The sequence below is a fragment of the Pyrus communis genome, chromosome 8, assembly GCF_963583255.1.
Source record: "Pyrus communis chromosome 8, drPyrComm1.1, whole genome shotgun sequence".
NCBI lineage: Eukaryota > Viridiplantae > Streptophyta > Magnoliopsida > Rosales > Rosaceae > Pyrus > Pyrus communis.
In genome coordinates this window covers 22,372,207-22,397,044 of record NC_084810.1, presented here as the reverse complement: position 1 = coordinate 22,397,044, position 24,838 = coordinate 22,372,207, and the positions used below count along the sequence as shown (strand labels likewise).

General features: G+C 38.4%; 3 protein-coding genes and 1 long non-coding RNA gene across 5 annotated transcripts; all 4 read right to left on the bottom strand.

The window, feature by feature from the left end:
* Positions 1–835: 835 nt before the first annotated feature.
* LOC137743537 (uncharacterized) lies at positions 836–5,494 on the bottom strand. Of its 2 annotated transcripts, XM_068483452.1 has the most exons (6): positions 5,145–5,494; positions 4,304–4,941; positions 3,994–4,215; positions 3,460–3,903; positions 3,272–3,353; positions 836–997 (listed from the first exon to the last, which is right to left on the bottom strand). In XM_068483452.1, coding segments are annotated over exons 2-6 (1,362 nt in total). In that variant the 5' UTR covers positions 4,916–4,941; positions 5,145–5,494; the 3' UTR covers positions 836–995. The 2 variants fall into 2 exon arrangements, with proteins under 2 accessions (XP_068339553.1, XP_068339551.1); XM_068483450.1 differs by having other exon boundaries at positions 3,460–4,215; positions 5,145–5,491.
* On the bottom strand, positions 1,106–2,987 carry LOC137743538 (uncharacterized). The gene is made up of 4 exons (XR_011069505.1): positions 2,828–2,987; positions 2,657–2,726; positions 1,995–2,057; positions 1,106–1,311 (listed from the first exon to the last, which is right to left on the bottom strand). It is a non-coding gene; the product is annotated as an uncharacterized lncRNA (long non-coding RNA).
* A 5,331-nt stretch (positions 5,495–10,825) lies between the features above and the next one.
* On the bottom strand, positions 10,826–15,816 carry LOC137743536 (uncharacterized). The gene is made up of 7 exons (XM_068483449.1): positions 15,796–15,816; positions 15,571–15,686; positions 13,067–15,398; positions 12,784–12,859; positions 12,050–12,678; positions 11,165–11,956; positions 10,826–11,059 (listed from the first exon to the last, which is right to left on the bottom strand). Exons 5-7 carry the CDS (start codon positions 12,650–12,652, stop codon positions 10,973–10,975), a joined length of 1,482 nt encoding a protein of 493 aa, XP_068339550.1. The 5' UTR covers positions 12,653–12,678; positions 12,784–12,859; positions 13,067–15,398; positions 15,571–15,686; positions 15,796–15,816; the 3' UTR covers positions 10,826–10,972.
* A 6,343-nt stretch (positions 15,817–22,159) lies between these two features.
* LOC137743152 (uncharacterized) lies at positions 22,160–23,445 on the bottom strand. The gene is made up of 2 exons (XM_068483049.1): positions 22,804–23,445; positions 22,160–22,726 (listed from the first exon to the last, which is right to left on the bottom strand). Exons 1-2 carry the CDS (start codon positions 23,443–23,445, stop codon positions 22,160–22,162), a joined length of 1,209 nt encoding a protein of 402 aa, XP_068339150.1.
* Between the last annotated feature and the right edge of the window lie 1,393 nt (positions 23,446–24,838).

The following is a 24,838-nucleotide window of genomic DNA, read 5'->3' as shown; positions in this document are numbered from 1 at the left end:
CTGATTAAATGCAACACTATTAACTCAACCATTTTACATACGCATCAAATGCTTCGAAATTTTAATTCGCTTGGCATCAAATAAGTGGAGAAAATTTTTATTGTGACGGGACCACGGTGATACACTACGTGTTCTTATATAAGTGGTGAGAGATATTATATTTTAAGTTATTAACTTTTTAACACACATATCTCACAATTTGTATAGTGACATGTGATGTACCACCCCGTGTTCTGATTACATTGAAAAATCTCTCAAATAAATTAGGCTAAGTGAGTATTCCATCAGACCCCACTTGACCACTCACCTCATTCCAATTGGTTTTGAGGTGAAACTTCAACTTAGAGCACGTAAGTTATATTACATGTATGGAGCAAGAGGGAACTTCTTCGAAAAGGGCAATTGGTTGATATCTATTAGGCGTCAAGTTGTTCGTTCTTAGCTCATCGTTCGTGCGCAATAAAGTTATATGTATTGTGGGTTAACTTGTACATTTTGTTTAACAGGGGATTGTTAAAAATTGGCACATAAATTTCCGTAAAATTGTAGATTCGGTTGGACAAAAAGATTGCTGAGAATAATTGATCAATTGTTGTCGATTACATCCTGGCTGTCTAGATTTTGTTTCCATTATCAAGACGCTTATTGATTTCTTCCTAATATGAGCTGAATTCCGTATGTATCACATCACATCATGGTTGTACACATTTTCCAGGAAAAGTTTTCTGGAAAATTTTCATGACAGGCTAGATTATCTTCTGCAAACCCACACACTTACGTAGATTGCAGATCGATCATGTTCGTAGCAAGTATGAAATTCAAACAAATTCTCAACCCCAGAATTTATATTAGTAATCCGGCAACACGCTATGCAGATCATATAGCAAATACGTACAAACGAGAGTGCGAACAAGTAATCTCACACAAAAATACATATTAGAGTTCGAGTTTGTAACATATTTATAATCAGGCCTTCAACTTTGTTCTTGCCTTGGTCCTTTGTTGACACGCCCCGACCCCGATATTCCCTGAATACCAGGATAGGCACGTGCTGGCCGACACCCGAGGGTGACGAAAGCCATTTATTAAGTGCAAATGCTGAAAATAAGGGATAAATAAGGTTTATAAATATAAAAGAATAATTAATATGCAAATAAGGACCGTGTTCAGAGCACACCTCTAATCTAGAACACTAAAAGAAAATAATATAAAATTGAATGAAACAAAGGAGTGGGTCCTACATCGAGAGGACTAGAAGATGCCGATGCGGAAGTGCCTGGACGTCGGGATTGTATGCCTCGATTCTAAGTCCTGAAGGGGGCGCAAAACAAACATGAGTGGACCAAGTTGATATATATATAATAAAACAGTTATCAACGTACTAACCCCCAGGTTTTATGAAAACACAAATATAATGATAAACATAGGTTTTCCGAAACCTAGCATATCGTGCAATGTCTCAAATCATCATTCGCATAAAATAATAATCACTAGTGAATGTCCAATATAACACTTCAGGCCCCATGCCGGCTCCCCGTCTCTGAGCACACAGTCAGAGGAAAATGCACTTCAGGCCCCTTGCCGGCTCCCCGTCTCTGAGCAGACAGTCAGAGGAAAACACACTCCAGGCCCTATGCCAACACCAAACCGTCGCCTGGGACGGACCGGATCTATCCCTACGTCCCGTAGCGGAAGGGACAACTAGGTAAGTACAAAACCAGTGAACATACATATATTGAAAATCAACTTCATAGTATAAAGTCATCCATCATCTATACTATAAAGAGGTGTTCTAAACATGTTCTAAATATCATATCGTCATCCATCAGATATGCTATAAGAACATGGGTTATAGGAAAAATAGTAATAATTCAAACTAGCCTTAATAAGCATGTTATCTCAAAACGTTTCATAAAACATAATCGTAAAGTCATGCTTTTCTGTGTATGCAATTCTATCATTAAAACATGCATTTTTAGAAGGGGTCCACTCACAGTACTTCGCCGTCGAAAAGCCACGCCATCTAGCGAAGAAGGAAACGCCACAGATAATCGCCCCTAAGCACATAAAGGGTACATTTAGTCAAACTCTACTCAAATGATTGAATTTGGGAAAACGGACATCGGAAACGGATTCAGAACGTCGAAATTAGCCTAGGAGGGTTCCCGCACGAACACTCAAAAAGTCAACGGTCAAAGTCAACGTTGACCATTGACCGGGTCAACGGGTCACGGGTTAACTGGTCATGGGTCAGGGTCACGGGTTTGGGCTTTAGGGTTTTGGGTTAGGGTAATTGGGTTAAGGTAATTGGGTTAGGTGTTAGGTGGGTTGGGTTTTAGGTTAGAAACCACACGGCCCAAAGGCCTAAATAAAAGGGTAATGGGTTTGGGCTTGGCAAGAAAGGCCCAAAGGCCTTGGGTTTTTAAAGAAACAAAATAAAAATAAAAAGGAAAAGGTTTTGGGTTTTGGGCCAGAGACCAAACAGGCCTAAGGCCCGTGTGAGGGTGGAGAACGGCCCGAAGGCCTAGGTGCGCCGGAGAAAAACGCCGGAATTCGGCCGGAAAATTCCCAAGCTCCGTTGGAGCTCAAAACTCAACCAAAACATGTCATTTAATATACCAAATTGAAGCCCCGAAGGTAAGGAATCGAAATATACCCTTGGTTCCCGTCATCGTGGTCGGAGTTGGCCGGAAAACAGCCTGGAAGCCACGGGTGTCCGCCGGAAACTGGGTAAGATTCAAATGAGTGTAACTTCTTCAATACTCAATGAAATTGGGTGAAACAAAAAGGAAAGTTGTAGTACTCAGCGAGACGAAGAGATTGATACCTCGCACGCCGGCCAACTCGCCGTGGTTTGGCCGGAAATTGCCTCGAAAGGGGCGGTGCTCGCCGGAAAACTGGGAAATGCCTCTGAGGGGGTTTCTTCATGGTTTGACGTCCAAAACACAACCACGGGGTTAGAAAAGAGTTATAGGTGCGGGCATGGGTGTGTGTGTGTGTGTGTGTGTGTTCTGCTCGGAGAAAAGAGCACCGAGAGGAGGGGGGAAAGAGAGAGCACGGAGGAAGAAAGAGAGAAGAGAGGAGAAGACTTTTCAGAAAAAAAAAGAAAAGAAAAGGGAAAGGGAAGGAACCGGGGGACAAAAACAGGGGGTGGGCCCCTTGGGCTCACCAATTAAGGTTTAAAAACAATTTTAAAAAGGAAGGTATTCCCAAATTTAGTGAAAATACAAAAATACTTATTTTCTTACGTAAATCCCGGACTGGTTCTTACATTTGTTCTGCTTTGGCTCCCTAATGAAGACGTTGGTTAGCGCAGAGTCACAAACAAAAGAAGCCACCAAAAGACGCAAAGCCTGTAAGAAGAAACATAAACAAGAGTCATCAGCAATTTAAAGAATATATTCTGTGGAAATAATTTGCGTAAAGATTTCATCGGCAATTATAATTTATAATTGATACCTCCTCTTTTCCCACATGCACGATTTTCGCTTCAATGTCAGTCGAAGGCACCTTCAATTCATTCAGGAGAGACAGGCCAAGGATTAGAGATATAGGTTTTATGATCAAATCATCAGTTACTGTGAACATCGCCGGTCCTAAAAATCCTTGGTCTTTAACTCCTTTATCTTGATCTTGGTAGGATTTGGGGCCCATGACTTTCATTGACTTGATAGGACCTTCAGCAGCACTTATACTAGAAGCGATAAGAGTTTTATCAGTAGACAGCTTGTAACTGAAATAGTTACCTGCATAACAGCGACCTGCATAATAAAATGTGGCCTCCTCAATTCCTAAGAGATGGTTGTCATAGCAACAACCGGGGGCAAGCTTGGGACTGAGTAGTATTTCTTTGTGGTAGTTCGATATGTAGTGATTGTCAAGATCTTGGACACTCTTGAACACCTGACTAATGCATCCTTTTAATGAGCAATCACGCATTTTGTTTACAATGAAACCCAGTGGAATAGTTAGGAAACTGAGGAGTAAACTCACAAAATCCTCCCGTACTTCTGCATAGCAAACCATCTTCTTGGATTTGCTCACTATAAGCTTGACAGAAATGTTTCCGTTTGGATTCGTTGTGCCTTCTGCAATTTCAGGTGCAAAATCTATTACTTGATTTTCATTGCTCAATTTCCGTATTGGTTTATTGTTTAGCAGAGTTTCTGTCAGCGGTGTCTTTGATGCTAATGAGCACACAAGCAATTTCAAAACCTAAAAGCAGAAGACAGGTAATAAAAACCACTGATGGATAAGGTTGTTTAAAAATAAAAACAAAGGCGCATGTCGATACTTCAGTTACCTCATCAGATCCGACATTGAAAGTCACCTCCTCAGTAGTACTACCATTCATGACTCCAAGCTCTGAAAATACTGGAAGGCTTTCTGTAGTTAAAGGAGGCATCAATTGTAAATCATCACTAATTATAAGTCTGGCTAGTCCTGTGACAAAGAAGTCTCCGTCTTGAATCGCGGAAAGTTGTCTCTCGTTCCTTATATGTATCCATCCTCCACAACATTCACATCTAACACCATCGCTATAACTTAATGCAGGACATTCACTCTTTGAGCAGGTATAGTACCGTGTGGGCACACTACGGTCAATCTTCAGTTTGAGGTTCTTGCAATGAACTTCGGCCCCATTCGGGGGACATAACAACATGTCTCTACATGCTTTAGACCGGAAATGCTTTACATCCATATTCTCAACACTTGCATACAAATTTTTCATACAACCTATTTCTAAAGGTTCTGATTGATTAGGTGCCAGCCTGATAATTGTCCCCATGGGGATTGTCAAGAAACTCAATAGAACATCAATAAAATCATTTCCCGACTCTATGAACATAATTTGGTTGTGCTCCTTGTCCACCAAGGCTTTCAAGCTAATGGTGTTCACCGATGTATTAGCCATGGATTGCAGCAGAAAATAATTCTAGCCTTGAAATTCACAAACCCATCAGAAAAACATAACTCATAAAATCCAAAACATAATTCACAAAGTAACATGAAAAACGAAAACAGGATGTACTTGACCATTAAACTAGACTCCTAACTAAATCAAGCAGATTACTCATATCAGGCCAAACAGCTCAACATTACGAGTACATTTAACAAAAAAACATGGAATTTGAAGATCGAACCTGTTCGTATAAACCTTCTGAGTCGTAGTAATGGATGAAGGTGATGAAAACACAAAGATTTGAGAGAAAAGGTGAGCTGAAGGTGAAATAGTATGAGTGATGAGATGGAACGTATAACAAAAATAATAAGATCTCTAGAAGCAGATATGGCAGAGACAGTAGAACAACTAACAATTAAATTCAGGTCAGTAGTAACAGAATACATATCAAGCAGATTGAACCAGTCCAGACAGATCAACACTGCAAGTACAATTAAAATTTAAAAACATGGAATTCAAATATCTTTACCTTTTTGTGTAAAACTGCGAACCTGAAGTAATGGGGGAAGGTAATGAGAAGACGAAGACTTATAAAACAGGCTCAGCTTAAAGTCATACGCAAATGGGAGGCGGTTGGCAAGGGGGTGCATATGTTATGGCTCAGCATTTTGGCTTTTGCTTTTGAAAAGCTAATGAGGTGTTAATAGCATCTCTAAAAGAAGATATCCAAGACAAAAACTTGTACGGAAGTTTTATGGTGACACAAGTGAAGAAAGTCGAGGTTGTAAGAATTGGGTGACATGGAGCATGTACCGAGTGGTTGTTGGGCATCACACGTGAACCAACCTGTTTTAATACTGCGAACAAGTTGAGCTTCCATCATAAAACCAATTAGCAATATAAGGAGTAGCCAAACCTGCCATTGCAAGGTTTCTCTTTTCACCGATGTGAGACTCTTTTCCCTTCACATTCTCACAACTTCTATCTTGTGTTACCAATCAATGTGCTATAACATGAGTGAATTGGTAACAAAACGTGACAATGTGATGTTACCAGTGAAAATTACTCATCATCATTATATATATTCACTGACTGCGCCTCTAATCAGTGTGGACCAGAAAGTCCTTGGCTGTTATTGTTAAAAAGCCTGTGTAGAACAGAACTAAGGACTCGGCTTCTACGCAATCACCGATCTATTGATCTCACACTCACACGGATGAAAATGCAAAAAGTCCTCGCGTTTTCATCACCGTGAGATTGATCGCATCACTGATGCTCAATTCTAAAAAGGGCAGTATTATCTCGGTGACGAACTTACAGAAGGGTGCATCACGGTGACCTTATTAAACAACAACCTGATGAGATTGATCAAACAATGAATAATACAATCCGTACGATCAGTTTATATAAACAGAAGAAGCGTCACCATCATGCATTAAGATAACCAAGCTTTAGCTTTAAAAAAGAAGTGAGGTTCAGTTTGAGTGGGGGTGCAGATAAAGGGCCGCCATCTTTAGCTTTTGAAAAGATTTATTCATTACTTTACTTACCTAGGAAGAAATTTACGGTTTCATCGTACCTGCAGATTCGAAGCTCTGAAATTATGTATAGCATTATGAGTTTAACCTCCAGCTAATCAGGTGTTAATAGAATATAATCTCCAAAGGATACATAAAAGGCAACCTAATGAGTTTGGTCAATTTTGTTTAATTTGGATACATAGGCCTCTAATTAGTCTTTTATAAGAGAGAGTGATGCATTTGATGGCTAACTGTGATTACAACTGATACGGTCTATTGAATTACGAAAAATACAATCAGAGAAGAAAAGGAAGAAACCTGCATTAGAAAGTTAATGACGAACAAATGTCCATTAAATCTGTAGACAATATAAAGAAAGTTCAACCTCTTCTAGAAATTAAACCAATGAGTAATATCCCCAAAAGCTTAAACAAGATCTGACTTCTCCAAGGAATTAGTTGATCAATTGTTGTCCATTCCCAATTAACGGTATTAAAACGAAACTAGTATATTCAAACTTGCACACACACTCGCAAATTCAACTCAACAACTCTAGTATTCAAATTCAACTCCTCGGTAATATTCCCATGGTGACTCCAAGATTGGTACATAAAGAAACGATTGATTCACTAAGGGGGGAGATCAGTTGTAATTCATCGGTAGTCAGAAGCTTGGCTGACTCCGTTACAAAGGCGCTCACAACATCCACGGGAAATGTAATCTCACGACGCATGAAATTTGTGGACACTGGACAAGTGATACCTGGGTAATGATTGAAGAACTTTCTTGTGGCCGTGTTCAGGCAACAAAAAGAGCATACAAAGTACTGTGTTGGCTTGGCATTGTGATCAATTTGCAATACAAGGTTCTTGCAATGAGATCCAGCCGCGTTGTGGGGAAGCAACAACATTTCTCTACATGCATCTGACCGCAACTCCCGTGCGTCAATTTCCTTCACACTTGAATACAAATTGTTCATGCATCCTGTTTTATCCTTTCATAGTCCAAAGGAGTAATAGGGGATGGCTACAAATTAATGTGATTCAAATCCAAAATGAGCAACCAATATTTTTATCAAAAGATTTGAATTACTACTGATATGTGTTATGAAATATATGTAAAATACGAAGATAGTAACAACAATAACAATTAAATTTTATCTCATTAAATAAATTTTTTTATAAAAATTCTAAAATTCCATTACTTTGGATAAAATAAAAAGAGTAGGCATAAAATATAGTGAAACAGCACAACTTCCAAATTACATTAGAACAAAAAGTAAAGCTAGGAATTCAAAGTGCCTTTTTCGGAAGAAATTTTTAATTGTGACGAGAACACAAGTGGTACACCACGTGTTTTAATAGAATTGTTGGAAATTTTTATTTTTTAAGTTATTAACTTTTTAGCACACATATCTCACCATTTGTATAATAACACGTGATGTACCAACTCGTGTACCGATGACATTGAAAAATCTCTCCATCTTTCGGTACACTGGTAAGGTCGTCAAAGTAAGGACGAGGGTAATGAATACACAAAGACTCAAAACCAAACAAGCGTCTGTCTGTCTGTCTCTCTCTCTCTAGAACAACCAAACCGAGACTCTCCGTTACCCAACAGCAAAAGTGATCCTCTCATCGTGAGCTTCCTGTCTATGTAAGTGGGTTTCTTCAATTTTATCTTTTATATTTGAGGTTCAAGATCTTAATTCGATTTAAACTTGCATGCTGAAGACTTGTTTCGTGGTTGTGTTTGGAAGATTGAGTTCGAGCTGGGCTGTACGAAAGTGGTTCAAATTGTTGGATTTGGGTAAGAACCCTATAAACCCGAACCGTAATTGCAGCCCTCTTTCGATTTCTTAAGCGCTGGGCTTGATTTCTGTGTGTGTGTTTTTAGGGATATTGGGAAAACTAGCCAAAATTAGAACCATGAATTGAATATTAGCCAATTATTATGCTTTCTTTTATATTTCTAACCATATTTTGACATAAAAGTACTTAAAACACCCTTGTTAACTAAAAGTTGCTAAAGCTAGCAACTTCTGTGGCGAATAGTCACTGAGAATACCACCACCACCACCGTCAGAGCCTGAACCATCAGGTGCATTGCCGCCACTGTTAGACCTACCACCACCACTGTCATCCCACTCACCAATCAACGAAACCCGATCGACGCCATCTCACGGCCATCTATACGACTATACCCAATAAAACCACTATCACCATCCAAATCAATAACGAAGAAGAAAAGCCGGTTTAATTATGAGGTTTCACATAGAAGGAAAATCTCGAAAAAAACAGAGATAGGTTTCTTCTGGTTTTTTGGAAAGGAAAAAGCTATCTGGTGAGCACTGGAGTCTGGAGTACAGAACATCTGGACTTCAAATGAGCTTCTGAGGTGGTAGTGTAGTGGATTGAGCTGCAGTGTAATAATAAATAATGCTATACCGTGTGCCATCTATCCGGCTTGACGCTTGTCTCAGTGCATGTGAGGGGTTCAGTTCTTTTGACAAGTCTCGTTAAGTTTGTGGGTCTTCACCATTTTATTCCACTTATAGCTCAGAAAGGGCGGATTACAGGTTTTACAAATTGTGGTGGTGGTTGTGTAAGCTGGGTGAGCATACTAGTGCTTAGAGAAAAAATTGAAAGTAATTCTCACAGAAAAAGGGCATTGTAATTATGTTTGTTAACAAAGGGTATTGTAGTATTTTCATGTCAAGCTTTGGTTTGAATTATAAATAATTATATTAGTTGGTTAAAATTCTATACATGATCCAAATTTGGACTATTTTTCCAAATTTCCCCCATTTTTTTGTGAATTATTTGAAGGTGGTGAGTTTATATTGGAGAGTTTTGAACTTTTTCGTTGGAATTTAAGAGGGTAGAAGTGTATGAGGAATTGGTTAGAAGAGATTGTAAGTGCATCAGATATGGGTTTTTTCAAAACCAACATGATCCTCTTTGTCAGGATCCGTGTAAATCGTGTTCGTTCATAATCAGAATTTTGTCAGGTACTGTTTGTGTTCAATTTTAAATAAAAAAAAATTAAAATGAGTTTTGATCGCACAATGTACGATAAACGTGCACGATTTACGGATTTTGGGATTCTCACAAAGATGATCTAGATTCTTTTCAAACCGCATCATATTCGAATTTGTGTGTGTCTTTTGGATTTGAGTTTATATATTTTCAGATCTGAGTTATTGTTTATATATTTTCATGATCTTAGAGTTTCATTTTTTATTAATATTTAACTGATAGGGTACGATTACAAAAATTGTGTTAACATGAATTGGGAAAGTCATCTGACAAGGTTGCACAATATTTTATAATGTTGGTACGGAAATTGTGTAATAAAACATGAGATGACGAAGAGTTCATAGAGAGTCTCTTTAGCATTTCGCTTGTGCTTAACTCTTTGAGCACAAAATAGAGAGATTTTTCCATGTACTCGAAACACGGTTTAATACACTACGTGTCATATTATAAGTTGGGAGCGAAGTTTTTTATTTTCAAATGTCCCTCAATTTGTATTATGACACATGTGAAGTGCCGGTCTGTGTTCTCAGTGCACAAGCTATAGGCGCTGACAAAAAATTTCGTTAAGACTCCACCATGGAATAATGTTGTATGTAACCGAATTCCAATGGTTAAGACTATTTCCAAAGGAAATGTCAAATTATAAGAGTCAAATTACAATTGATGGCTAATGTGGCAATTTGAAGCCTTATGTCAAATTTTGTACTTGTCCAACCGAAATTGTCAAATGTTATTTTATTATTAAAATAGAGCTTTAAATGATTGTAATTATTAAAAAATGTTGAAACAAATTTTTTATTGGTTGAAATGTTAGTGGAATAAGGGACCAACTATTTAAATAAATTAAAAATAAATTTGACATTGATGTCAAATATGTACAGTGACATTCCACTTATGATTTTGACATCTTCTTTAGAGATGTTCTAAGCTAAACAAGATCTGATTTCTCCAAGGATGTTGGTCAATTGTTTTCCATTACACCCTGGCTGTCTATATTTGTTTCCATTATCAAGACGCTTATTGATTTCTTCCTAATACGAGTTGAATTCCGCATGTATCACATCATATCATGGAAAAAAATTTGGGAGTTTTAATGAAAAGCTCGCGGTACTGTTCACTTTAACGGAAAAACCATATTTTTATACTAAAAAATCAATTCTGGTATTATTCACTTTATCCTTTATTTTGTCCTTATCGTTAAAACTCAAAATTTTCAAATCTTTTTCATTAGTTTTCCTAAAAAAATTTCCCATCACATCATGGTTGTACACATTTTCCAGGAAAAGTTTTTTGGAAAATTTTCGTGACAGGCTAGATTATCTTCGGCTGGCAAACCCACACACATACGTTGAATTGCAAACAAGTTCTCAACCCCAGAACTTATATTAGTATGCTGACAACACTCTATGCAGATCACATAGCAAATACGTACAAACAAGAGTGTGAACAAGTATTCTCACACAAAAATACAAATTAGAGCTCCAGTTTGTAACATATTTATAATCAGGCTTTCAACGTTGTTCTTGCTTTGGCTCCCTAATGAAGACGTTGGTTAGCGCAGAGTCACAAGCAAGAGAAGCCACCAAAAGACGCAAAGCCTGTAAGAAGAAACATAAACAAGAGCCAACAACTTAAAGAATATTTTGTCTGTGAAAATAAATCGCGTAAAGATTTCATTGACAATTATAATTTATAATTGATACCTCCTCTTTCCCCACATGCACGATTTTCACTTCAATGTCAGTCAAAGGCACCTTCAATTCATTCAGGAGAGACAGGCCAAAGATTAGAGATATAGGTCTTATGATCAAATCGTCAGTTACTGTGAACATCGCCGGTTCTAAAAATCCTTGGCCTCGAACTCCTTTTTCTTGATCTTGGTAGGATTTGGGACCCATGACTTTCATTGACTTGATTGAACTTTCAACAGCACTTGTTGAAAAAGGTTTTGCTCCGAAAGACGAAAACCCACCTGAAATAGGAGAAGCGAGAAGAGTTTTGAGAAGAGTTTTATCAGTAGACAGCATGCCACGGTTACTTGCATAATAAAATGTGGCCTCCTCAGTTTCTAAGAGTTGGTTGTCATGGCAAACACCGGGGGCAAGCTTGGGACTGAGTAGTATTTCTTTGTGGTAGTTTGACTTCATGTAGCGATTGTCAAGATCTTGGACACTCTTGAACAACTGACTAATGCATCCTTTTAATGAGCAATCACGCATTTTGTTTACAATGAAACCCAGTGGAATAGTTAGGAAACCGAGGAGCAAATTCACAAAATCCTCCCCGACTTCTGCATAACAAACCATCTTCTTGGATTTGCTCACTATAAGCTTGACAGAAATGTTTCCGTTTGTATTTGTTGTGCCTTCTACAATTTCAGGTTCAAAATCTGTTACTTGATTTTCATTGCTCAATTTCCGTATTCGTTTATTCTTCAGCAGAGTTTCTGTCAGCGGTGTCTTTGATACTAATGAGCACACAAGCAATTTCAAAACCTAAAAGCAGAAGACACAAGACAGGTTAGAAAACCCACTGATCGATATAGTTGTTAAAATAAAAACAAAGGCGCATGTCGATACTTCAGTTACCTCATCAGATCCGACATTGAAAGTCACCTCCTCAGTAGTATTACCATTCATGACTCCAAGCTCTGAAAATATAGAAAGACTTTCCGCAGTAAAAGGAGGCATCAATTGTAAATCATCACTAATTATAAGTCTGGCTGGTCCTTTCACAAAGATGCCTCTGTCTTCAAACGCTGAAAGTTCTGTCTCTCTATTCATCTTTCCTCCACAACAATCACATCTGAGAACACCGCTGCTATAAGTTATACATTCATTTCTTTCGCAGATAAAGTACTGTGTGGGATGACCACTGTCAATCTTCAGTTTGAGGTTCTTGCAATGGACTTCGGCCCCATTCGGGGGGCATAACAACATGTCTCTACATGCTTTAGACCAGAAATGCTTTACATCCATATTCTCAACACTTGCGTACAAATTTTTCACACAACCTATTTCTAAAGGTACCGATGGCTTAGGTGCCAGCCTGACAATTGTTCCCATGGGGATTGTCAAGAAACTCAATAGAACATCAATAAAATCATTTTCTGACTCTATGAACATAATTTGGTTGCGCTCCTTGTCCACCAAGGCTTTCAAGCTAATGGTGTCCGCCGATGTATTAGCCATGGATTGCAGCAGAAAATAATTTCAGCCTTGAAATTCACAAACCCATCAGAAAAACATAACTCATAATATTTAGTTTCATACTCATATTCTAACACATCTAACAAAAAAAACATGGAATTTGAAGATCGAACCTTTTCGTATAAATCTTCTGAGTCGTAGTAATGGATGAAGGTGATGAAAACACAAAGACGAGAGAGAAAGCATCAGCTGAAGGTGAAATACTATGAGTGATGAGATGGAATGTATAACAAAAATAATACGATCTCTAGAAGCAGTTATGGCAGAGACAGTATATCAATTAACAATTAAGTTTCAGGTCAGTATACACATATCAAGCAGATTGAACCAGTCCAGACAGATCAACATTGCAAGTACAAATAAAATTAAAAGAATATGGAAATCAAATATCTTTACCTTTTTTGTGTAAAACTGCGAAGCTGAAGTAATGGGTGAAGGTAATGAGAAGACGAAGACTTATAAAACAGGCTCAGCTTAAAGTCATACATAAGTGGGAGACGGTTGCAAGGGGGCATTTTGGCTTTTGCTTTTGAAAAGCTAATGAGGTGTTAAATAGCATCTCTAAAAGAAGATATTGATACTAAAACTTGTACAGAAGTTTTATGGTGACACAAGTGAAGAAAGTTGAGGTTGTACGAATTAGGTGACATAGAGCACGTGTCATGTGACCGTTGGGTTTCACATGTAAGCCAACTTGCTCTGATATCGTGAACAAAGCTGAGGTTTTGTAAGACTAATTGCCGATATAAGGAGTAGCCCAACTTGTCATTGTAAGGTTTTTTTTCTTTCACCGATGTGACTCTTTTACCTTCACATCCTCACAACTACTATTTTGTGTTACTAACCAATGTGTTATAACATGAGTGAATTCGTAACAAAACATGACAATGTGACGGTACCAGCAAAAATTACTTGGTATCATTGTATATTTTCACTGAATGCGCCTCTAATTAGTGTGGACGAGAAAGTCTGTGGCTTCTACTATTAAAAAATCTGTGTAGAATGAAACAAGGACTCAGCTTCTATACAATCACTGATCAATTGATCTCACACTCGGTGATGAAAATGCAAAAAGTCCTCGCGTTTTCATTACCGTGAGATTGATCGCATCACTGATGCTCAATTCTAAAAAGGGCAGTTCAGTGACGAACTTACAGAAGGATGCATCACAGTGACCTTCTAATTAAAAAACAAACTGATGAGATCGATCAAACAATGAATAATGCAATCCGTACAATCATTTTATAGAAACAGAAGAAGCGGTGCATTAAGATAACCAAGCTTTAGCTTTTGAAAAGAAGAGAGGATCACTTTGAGTGGGGGTGCATATAAAGGGCCGCCATCTTTAGCTTTTGAAAAAGAAGTATTCATTACTTAGCTAGGAAGAAATTTACGGTTTCATCGTACCTGCAGATTCGAAGCTCTGAAATTATGAATAGCATTATGACTTTAACCACCAGCTAATCAGGTGTTAATAGAATATAATCTCCAAAGGAAGCATAAAGGCAACCAGATGAGTTTGATCAGTTTTGTTTAGATTGGTTGTATAGGCCTCTAATTAGTCTTTTATAAGAGAGATTGATGTATTTGATAGCTAACTGTGACTGCAACTAATAAGGTCTACTGAATTACGAGAAATACGATTAGAGAAGAAAAGGAAGAAACCTGCATTAGAAAGTTCATGACGGCTGGGCACCGTCCCAATCAATACCTAAGCGTTTGAAACTTAAGAAAGGACTAGACCTACTAATATGCTCGCCTAGACCCTGGTTCGATTCGACCTCCGATTTGATTGGCCCACTTGGTTAGATTGGACACCCTAGTTCCGTTTGTCAGTGTCTGTTTGGCTGTATCCTGGTTGGCTGGGACTGGATCGAAATCTTAAGCTGAAAAAGAGTGATAATTTTTGAAAAATCCAAAAACATTTTTGTTATTTATTTCTCTTCCATATTTTACTTGAAGATTTCAAATCTTTGTATTACAATTTTTAACATACATATTTGCTTGCAGAAAATAAATCTTGATTTCAAAACATGCAAGGCAAACAAGACCGCCTGGACGGATAATATAGGGCTGGATCCTGCATCCAGCAGCAATTCTACATTGACATCAACCACCGCAGTTGTACTAGTACCATATGGCAGAAATTAAAGGCGGAAATTCAAAGCAGACTAGCAGATATGGGGTCCTAACCTCTCATTGCATGACTAGGTTTCTGAGGCCATCCCTATTCATGCTCATCTAGCAGATATAACCCTAAGCATGTTTCTAAGCGGTCACAGCAGATAGCAGTTACCAAGCGGGTTTTTTAGAGATCGTACCATGGCATTTCTGATGAAGCTTCTGCACTCAGAGCCACTCACTCCCACCCCCTGAATTAATCACATACCATTTCAAAATTCCTAATACATTTTCTAAAGTTCAGGGTCCGACTGCACAAGGGTCCACATTGCTTAATCCAGTTGGGTCCAAGAGTTCATTTCCATTATATGTCAGATTTCTACTTTAGCTCAGAGTTCAATAAAAATTTCACCAGCAGATTCATACATGTGCAGATGAGTTATTTACAGTGAAAGGACGGTGAAAATCTATACCTTCCATGTAGTAGATCTAATCCTCGCAACTCAGGTCCATTTTCCCTTGATGCCTGCTGGATCCGAACATACCATGGGCTTGCAAACTTCACAGATTCAATTCATTCAAGAATTCAATTGGGGTCTTTAGGGCTCTATAGATAACATAGTCAAAGACAGAGACAGATCAAACTCAGGTTTTATACCTCTCAAAAATTATGGATCTGCGATTTCCAGTGTAATGTACGTGCATGAATTTTTATATGGATTTTCGAACTGCTGATCTTACTGAACAAGAACGATAAAGGAGAGCTCGGTGGGTTATACCTTTAAATGACGGATCTAGAACGGAGACAACTACGTGGTGGTTTTTTTTCCTTGAAATGCGATTTGGGGATGTACCAGTGCTTCCATCGTCGTTTTTTTTTACAGATGTCAGGTCCCTGCAAAAGAAACAACACAATCATAAGGAGTTGAAGCTTTTTCTTGTATGGTATATTTCAATCGGTGAACCTGAGTGAATGAATCGGTAAGGGAGGGTGAGAAGTTTACCTCTGAGATCGGCACCAAGATTAGGGTTTGAGAAAATGTGGAGAGAGGAGCTGCGGTTTTAGGGTTTGCTTGGAAGAAGGGAGAGATAAATGAGGGAGGTGAGGCTCTGGGCTCGCGGTGAAGACTCTTGAAAGAGGGAGGGCTCTCAAACGGCTAGAATTTGAAAAGTTGGAGAAACGAGTTGCTAAGTGCCTTTATATAACTTTTTTTCCAGGGTTTCCGTCGGAATGGTTTGCACGTGTGGCGTGTGAGATGCTCAGCGCCCGTCTGTCAAGTCTCCCACAGGTCACGAATTCTGCTCCAGCTCCCAGCACATTTGTGTGTGTGTGTGTGTGTTTTTTTTTTTTTTTTTTCCTTTTTTGTGTCAGTTAAAAACTTTCCTTCTTTTTAAGTCAACACTCATAGTTTATTTTAAACGTTAGAACAATTGGACAAGATGAAGTTTAATTCTACAGTACAATCTTTTCTATTTAGTTTTGCTTAAACACCAGTTCATGAGTTAGACTTTGCTTAGTAATCGGATCAGTCATGTGTAATCAGTAGTGATTCTCAGGTCGAACGATAGAGTTTTGGCATGGGGCTGGATGGCTAGTTGGTTTTGTAACATTTTCAACCTGAGTTAATAAGTCCTTAGGGTTTTTGACACCTAGTGCCCTAAAGCCTTGTGGTTTGAGAGTCATTGATCTAAAGCTCTTTACATAGGTTGGATTGAAAGCTTAAGGGAACTGGCATTGCATGACCACTATTGTTATTGAAAGAGAGAAAAAAATGAAAAAGAAAAAAAGGGAGAAATTTCGGAAAAAGAAAAAAATATATCAAGTTTGGATGTGTGGAGTATTAAAATAAAGAAGGCGAGAGGTAGGGATTTTAATCGAGTCTCCTTAAATTTGTTAGTTCACTTTATACCAAAGAAAGTTCTTGAATTATTTTCTAATTGGTTAAAATTAACTTAGATAGATTTTGTGGTGGGATTCGTAGGAACTTTTGAAGATATGTTCTAATTTTTAACGTTTTCTCTTGCTTGCAACTTGAAGGTGAAAATTTTCATCTTAGTCGAGCTTTAGTTAGGTTTCTAGTTTGTTAAGTTTTATTTTTCTTTTGAGTTTTATTCTGCTTGAGGACAAGCAAAAAACTAAGTTTGAGAGTCTTTGATATTATATATGTTAACATGGGGTCATTTTTAACCCTTAGAACAGTGTAGGCCTAAGAGGAGGCTCGACAAGGGCCCAAGAAAAGAAGAGAAGACCAAGGCCCAAAGGAAAAATGGAAGAACAAGATCTCAGAAGTTAAAAGGAGGCACCTCTTTAGCACATGACATGCCGTCTCCGAAGTACTTGGCATATTGTGCTAGGCTAAGGGCTAGGCATATTGTGCTAGGCATGTTGTGCTAATTGGATGTGCTAGGCAAAAGTATGCTCTACAGACGGTCACTACATAAAGGCACGTTGATCAAAACTAAATATTTGTTAATTTGTATATTTAATTGAGTGTTAGGAAGGTCCCACATCATCTTGTTTGTGACCACACCTTTGACATTCCTTAGACAAAACCCAATCCTGGGTTAAATGCTATTTTTTAGGTTTTATTCTCTCTCCAAACCCAACCCAACTCATGCTAAATGTGTGGGTTAAAAAGCTAAAAGCCAAAAAAAAAAAAAGAAGCCAAATTCTCCTTAGGATTTAGCCCAGAAAATGATGTGGGCACAACCAGCGAGACCCCACCTACATGAGCATGTCTCCCAGGATTTATTGAATCCAACGACTGATATCGAATATAATCAAATTTAACGGTTTAACGGTAAAAAAAAAGATCTAACAGCCCAAATTTAAATTCAACGGCTAAAATAAATAAAAAAAATTATTTAACTCAAAATTCACCCAAATTTAGTATTTTTCAATATTTATCGGAATTTAGATATTTTTAGGTTAAAATGTTCATAAAATTAAATTATGATAATGACACACCCCGATCGAGATCAGGGCATGCTGGCCGTCACGTGGAAGTGACGTAACCATGTGCACAGTGCGGAAGCTAATAAAATAATAATACGAATAAATAAAAACCAGCTTTACACAAGGTAATAACATACATGTGCAAGCGTAAGTGTGAACACTAAGTTCAGAGCACGAAAACCTAATGCAGTCCGGGAGAAAACGACAATACAAAAGCACACCCGAAGATGGTCCTACACTGGTATCAGTCTGTCAGATATGCCGGAAAAATCCTCAGGGAAGCCACCAAACGTACTAGCCAATTAGAACCTGGAGGGGCGCAAAACAAAAGCGTGAGTGGGCAAAAACAAAGCTTTTCGAAAACCATTTAATCCCCTCGCCGTAAAACCTGTATACTTCCCAGAAAATATAATATACATATATATCAATCATGCTCGGAAAGTATGCTATGCCAAAACCTCAAAGTAAAATGCAAGTGCTCAGGTAATATCACATCAATGCCATATAATCTGTTAGCCGGAGTCACCTAACATGACCTGTACGGCTGAAGCTAGAGCTCAAATCTCCATCTCACTAACTATACCTGCACACGAGTCGGAACCACCTAAAGTGGTCTGTACGACAGGCCTGGGTGTAATATAAGTACGCTCAAGTGCTACGATCACGTGAAGGCTGGACGAATAATCGCGGGTCACCTACGAGTCGGAACCACCTAAAGTGGTATGTACGACAGGACTGTGCACCTAAGTTGGATCCAAGATGAGCGTGTGGTGCGGGAGGTGAACATCACGTGAAGGACTGTGCCCAACTCTGGGCGGGAGCACTAACACCGGGGGTGCAGGTTATGAGCTCTCTGTGCATCTCAAATCACTACTGAATGTAAACATAAATCATACTCACCTGGCACTTACCTGTGCGTCCGCAGCACCAAACATATATATATATATATATATATATATATGCAACTAACAATGCATAAACAAACGGCAATATAATGCATGGCATATAAACGAATAAACGTTTCATATCACTTTCTGGGAAAAGTATAAGTATATAGGTATATACAGAAAACCAAAAGCCCACTCACTGGTATGTAGAAGGGTCGTAACCCCCTTGCCTCGAGTGACCATGCTCGTCCTCGGGATATGTATCACCTATATGCGAAACAACTACAAAAACGTTAATTTTAAAGCGCATAACCAACCTTAAGAAATAACTTCTCATACAATGCTCAAATGGGGTGTATGAATACACCAACGTGATCTACTCAACCTCAGGAACATCCCCATATTTTTAGAAAAAAATTTCACCGTTGCAAGCGCCCCCACGCGCCGGCCACGCGCAGGCACGTGCCTAGCACGCTGACGGCGTCAGTTAACGCCGTCAGGAATATTCCGTTAATTTTAACGGATTTCGTCAACGACGTTAGGAATATTCCGTCCAAACTGACGAAATATTCCGTCGTCTTCTCGGGCGAGGCTCCAACGCTGTCGCTGGCGCTGGAAAATCGGGAAAACTTCAAATCGTGATATTTTCTTCGTTTTTCAACCAAATTTCACAAAATTGGTACCAAATTGAAGCTTACAACGAGAGGAACAAGTTCATACCACTTTCAAGTGCTAAAATCCACGAAATCTCACCAGGAAAACACCACCAACTCCGGCCAACCTCGAAACTCACGATCTCGACGTCCAAAACCTTCAAACGAACCACCCCGAGCCTCCTAAGGACCTCACCAAGCTTCCTACAAGCTTGAAATTCCCAAAAACATAAGAATTTACGTGTGCATGAACAGTGCCAAAAATCGGGTATCCCAAGTTCGACGTGAAAACAAAGGTATCCTTACCTGAAATGGGTATGGTTGAACTTCTAAGGACCTCACGAGCATGGATATGTACTTTGTTTCTTCGATCTGTGAAGATTACAAGGGTTTTGGGGTATGTCCGTACAAATGGAAGTGAAATGGCACGGGACAGGTGCAGGGACAGGGAAAGGGTGAAGGAAATGTGTGGGGGAAAGTGTGTGGTGCAAAACCAGCCACACCAAGCTCAAAACAACCATACAACGTAAAAATCACACTAGGGGCAAAATCGTCTTTTCACGCGTACGTTTTAAAAATTTTCGGAACGGGTTGTCATAGATAATGTACATAATTTTTTTTTTAAATTACTTTAAAATAAAAAATTAGCCTAAATTTATTGAATCGGTAAGGGAGGGTGAGAAGTTTACCTCTGAGATCGGCACCAAGATTAGGGTTTGAGAAAATGTGGAGAGAGGAGCTGCGGTTTTAGGGTTTGCTTGGAAGAAGGGAGAGAGAAATGAGGGAGGTGAGGCTCTGGGCTCGCGGTGAAGACTCTTGAAAGAGGGAGGGCTCTCAAACGGCTAGAATTTGAAAAGTTGGAGAAACGAGTTGCTAAGTGCCTTTATATAACTTTTTTTTCCAGGGTTTCCGTCGGAATGGTTTGCACGTGTGGCGTGTGAGATGCTCAGCGCCCGTCTGTCAAGTTTCCCACAGGTCATGAATTCTGCTCCAGCTCCCAGCACATTTGTGTGTGTTTTTTTTTTTTTTTTCCTTTTTTGTGTCAGTTAAAAACTTTCCTTCTTTTTAAGTCAACACTCATAGTTTATTTTAAACGTTAGAACAATTGGACAAGATGAAGTTTAATTCTACAGTACAATCTTTTCTATTTAGTTTTGCTTAAACACCAGTTCATGAGTTAGACTTTGCTTAGTAATCGAATCAATCATGTGTAATCAGTAGTGATTCTCAGGTCGAACGATAGAGTTTTGGCATGGGGCTGGGTGGCTAGTTGGTTTTGTAACATTTTCAACCTGAGTTAATAAGTCCTTAGGGTTTTTGACACCTAGTGCCCTAAAGCCTTGTGGTTTGAGAGTCATTGATCTAAAGCTCTTTACATAGGTTGGATTGAAAGTTTAAGGGAACTGGCATTGCATGACCACTATTGTTATTGAAAGAGAGAAAAAAATGAAAAAGAAAAAAAGGGAGAAATTTCGGAAAAAGAAAAAAATATATCAAGTTTGGATGTGTGGAGTATTAAAATAAAGAAGGCGAGAGGTAGGGATTTTAATTGAGTCTCCTTAAATTTGTTAGTTCACTTTATACCAAAGAAAGTTCTTGAATTATTTTCTAATTGGTTAAAATTAACTTAGATAGATTTTGTGGTGGGATTCGTAGGAACTTTTGAAAATATATTCTAATTTTTAACGTTTTCTCTTGCTTGCAACTTGAAGATGGTCTTAGGAGGATGACTTTGTTTATATAAGGGGGAAGAGAGTGGAGAGAGAGAGAGAGAGAGAGAGAGAGAGAGAGAGAGAGAGAGAGAGAGAGAGAGAGAGAGAGAGAGAGAGAGAGAGAGAGAGAGAGAGAGAGAGAGAGAGAGAGAGAGAGGGAGTGGTTGGGGTGAAAAGGGGGATTATGCTCCACGGCTTCACCATGCTAACCGACAGACTATAGTGAATGTAGCTCCGTTATAGGAAAACCACTATATATCATTGTTTTTATTTTCAACCCAGTATTTTATAGTTCATGTCCCAAGCCCACCAGGAATTCAGTATATTTGATTGTTTCGTTCAAAATCAATGAACATTTACCCGGATTCGTTGGGGTTTGACTTTTACAATTTTGAGTGTTAACAATATCATTTACTCAGAATGTTATGATGATGATGTTTCAGTGCTATAAATGTTGTTCTTGCAATTACCCAGCAGAAAATAACCCAAACAACTGATCGACACAAGGGAAATTAAAAGAAAAGAAGCAAAACCAAGGAACAAAGTCCTATCTTTTAATTTAACAAAAATGCTAAAAAAAGGAGGACAATATGAGCAAGCTGTTCTTAATACCACGAACCAATTAGCATATTGGCTTTTGTTCGAGTTTGTAGCGAGTCTAGCGACAGAAGCATCGCCTCATATCATATTAGTAAACCTAGACACATGCATTAATTATCAACAATCTTAGAAAAATCAATCTTTCGTTTATGGCTAAGGAATACGTGGGTGAGAGCTGAATCGCATCGAAAAGATGTCACCAAAAGAAATAAGGCCTGCAGCAAGTAACTATACAGTAGACGTCAATTGTTAAAACAACGAGACATACACTTGAAGCTTGAAAAATACAAGCACCGAAGATGCATGAGTTGTTAAATGGAAGCGTAACCGAATGTTGAGGACTCAAGTTAAATTGAACTGTAAAAACAATAACTAACCTCCTCCCTGCCAACCTTCACATTTTGCACCTCAATGTCGGAGAACGGCACCTTCATTTCGTTCAGAACAGAAATTCCAAAGAGAGGAGATATAGGCCTTATGACAAGACTGTCAGTTATGGTAAACATCGTCGGTCCATTTAAAAATCCTCGAGCACTTAAATCACCTTGAGCTTTGCAGTACTAGAGTTTGAGTGGCACTGTAGGTAGAGTCGTTGCAGATGATGGGATAAGGGTTTTATCAGTAGTCAATATTTCCTCAAAAGAATCACCTGCCCGGTGACACGCATAATAGTATGAAGCCTCCAGGGCATCCTCAACTCCTAAAAGATGGTTGTCATAGCAAAAACCAGGATACATTTTAGGAGTAAGTAGAATTTTCTTGTGGTAATTTGACTTCAAGTATTGCTCATCAAGATCCCGGACACTCTTGTACAATTGATCAATGCAGCCTTTCGAAGAGGAAGAGCTATCCAGCATTTCTCCAAGTGGAACAGTTAGGAAACTGAAGAGTAGATTAACAAAATCCTCCCCAGCTTCTGCATAACAAACCATGTTCTTAGATTTACTATCCATAAGCTTAACAGAAATGATTCTTCCGTCATTCGCCATCTCTCCTGCCATTTGATTTTTAAAGCGTATATCTTGCTTATCATTGGTACTGCTAAGTTTTTGTTCTGGTTTACGCTTTAACAGAGCATCTGTAAATGGTGTCTTGGAAACAAATGAGCGTAAAAGAAAATTCAGAACCTGGAACATAAATATCGGGTCAGAATCACTTGTAGCAAGAGAAAAAGCTTGGCATAGCAGGATTACAGTGAAATTACCTCTTCAACTCCTACATTGAAAGTCATCTCCTCAGTAGAATTTGCATCCGTCACGCCAACCGTTGTAAGGAAAGGAGAGACTGCCGAATATAATGGAGATATCACTTCTAAATCATCACTAATTATAAATCTGGTTGCTTCTTTACAAAAGACTCCGCCGTCTGAGAACGAGGGTCTTTTTAACTTTCCTTCTTCTGAAAGTTCTGAAAGGGAGATCTCACTATCCATGGGTTCTCCGCACTCGCAAAGAACGCCTTTATAATGACTAAATGGATTACATCTTCGAGTGCAACCCTCAGAGCACAAAAAGTACCAAGTGGCCTCACCGTTGTCAGTTTTTAATCTGAGATTCTTGCAATGAGATTCAGCCCCCCGGGGATGTAGCAACATCTCTTTACATGCTTCAGTTGGAAAGTGACGTGCATCAACATTCTCAACGCTTTCATACAAATTATTAAGGCAACCTATTTGCGAAGGTGCTGGGTGTTCACGAGTAAGCCTGATAATTGTTCCCATCGGAATGGTCAAGAAACTAAAGAGAACATCAACAAAATCATTGTCACACTCTATGAAGATAACTTTGTTGCTCCCCTTTTTCACCAAGGCCTTCAAGCTAATGTTGTTGTCATATTTATTGGCCATGGATTTGTAAAGAAAGTATTGATTTGGCTTCGTCGTTGTTTCTTTGTAAAAAGTCACTGACCAAATCGGCACTAATAATGGTTAGACGAAAACTTCTGGCTTGATAACAGGTTGTTTACCTGCTTAAACACGAAAGAAGCTTTAATCTACAGTTTTAAGAGATCTGAAGGCAGTATTTAAATACCAACCATGATGCCGAACACTGACAGAGTTATATATGGAATTTTAAACAAAACTAGTAACAAGTATACCTACAAAAATCAATGACAAAGAGAGTAAGAAATGAAATTCCAGATGTTGAAATATTGATATCAACCAGATTACTCATATCAGGCCAAACAGCTCAACATTACGAGTACATTTAACCTAAAAACAACACGGAATTTGAAGATCAAACCTGTTCATATAAATCTTCTGAATCGTAGTAATGGATGAAGGTGATGAAAATACAGAGACTTGAGAGAAGTCAGCTGAAGGTGAAATAGTACGGAAAGATATCATTAGTGATTAGTTGCTTAATTAGGAAGACACCTACATCTGAGGCGAAATGAGATGTAACGTATAACAAAAATAATATCATCTCCCAAAGCAGTTATGGCAGAGACAGAGTAACAATTAAGTTTGCTTTAAAAAGATATATTTTGAGCATATTTTGACAAAGGTTGCTTTTTGAAGATTTGTTGGGGACGAAATTGGAGTTGATTTGATTGATCAGAGTCTGATTCTATCTACCGTCCGAATTTGACTTTAAATAGAAAACCTTTTATTTCTTAGTTTATTATTTTACTTATTCTAGATTTATTAGATAGCCTTGTTTAGGTGGGATAAGGAATAAAGCACTATAAATATAGTGTACTGTGTATTAGGATTCTCGACGCATCAATTTTGAGAACTTGATTAGGCTTTGACGATTTGTTTTCTTGTTTCAAGGTATTTTCTATTCTTGTTTTTAATAATATTTTCTCGGATAAATTACAAAAAACTACCTCAATTATGAGTTGAACCACAATCTCATACCTCATGTTTTAAACATTGCAATGTCATACCTCAACTTATAAATTCATTGCAATGTCAAACCTCCGTTAATTTTTTTTGTCAATCTAATTATTAAATGATACCGTGACAAAAACGAGACCCATCCTTTTGCCAACTTGAATAAAAAATTAATTAATTACAAATTATTAAATTTTTATTTGACAATTAAAATTAACTTTAAAAATAAAAAAAAAGGTCTCCTCCTTGTTCCCTGGAAATCGTCCCCGTTCCTCCTCCCCTCACTCCTTCCTCCGCACTTCTTCCTCGTCCTCCTTAAACACAGCTAATTTTCGTCCTCCTTCGGGAGCAACTGATACACCGCCGATCGCAAAACGTAGGTGGGTTTCGATGGCAAACC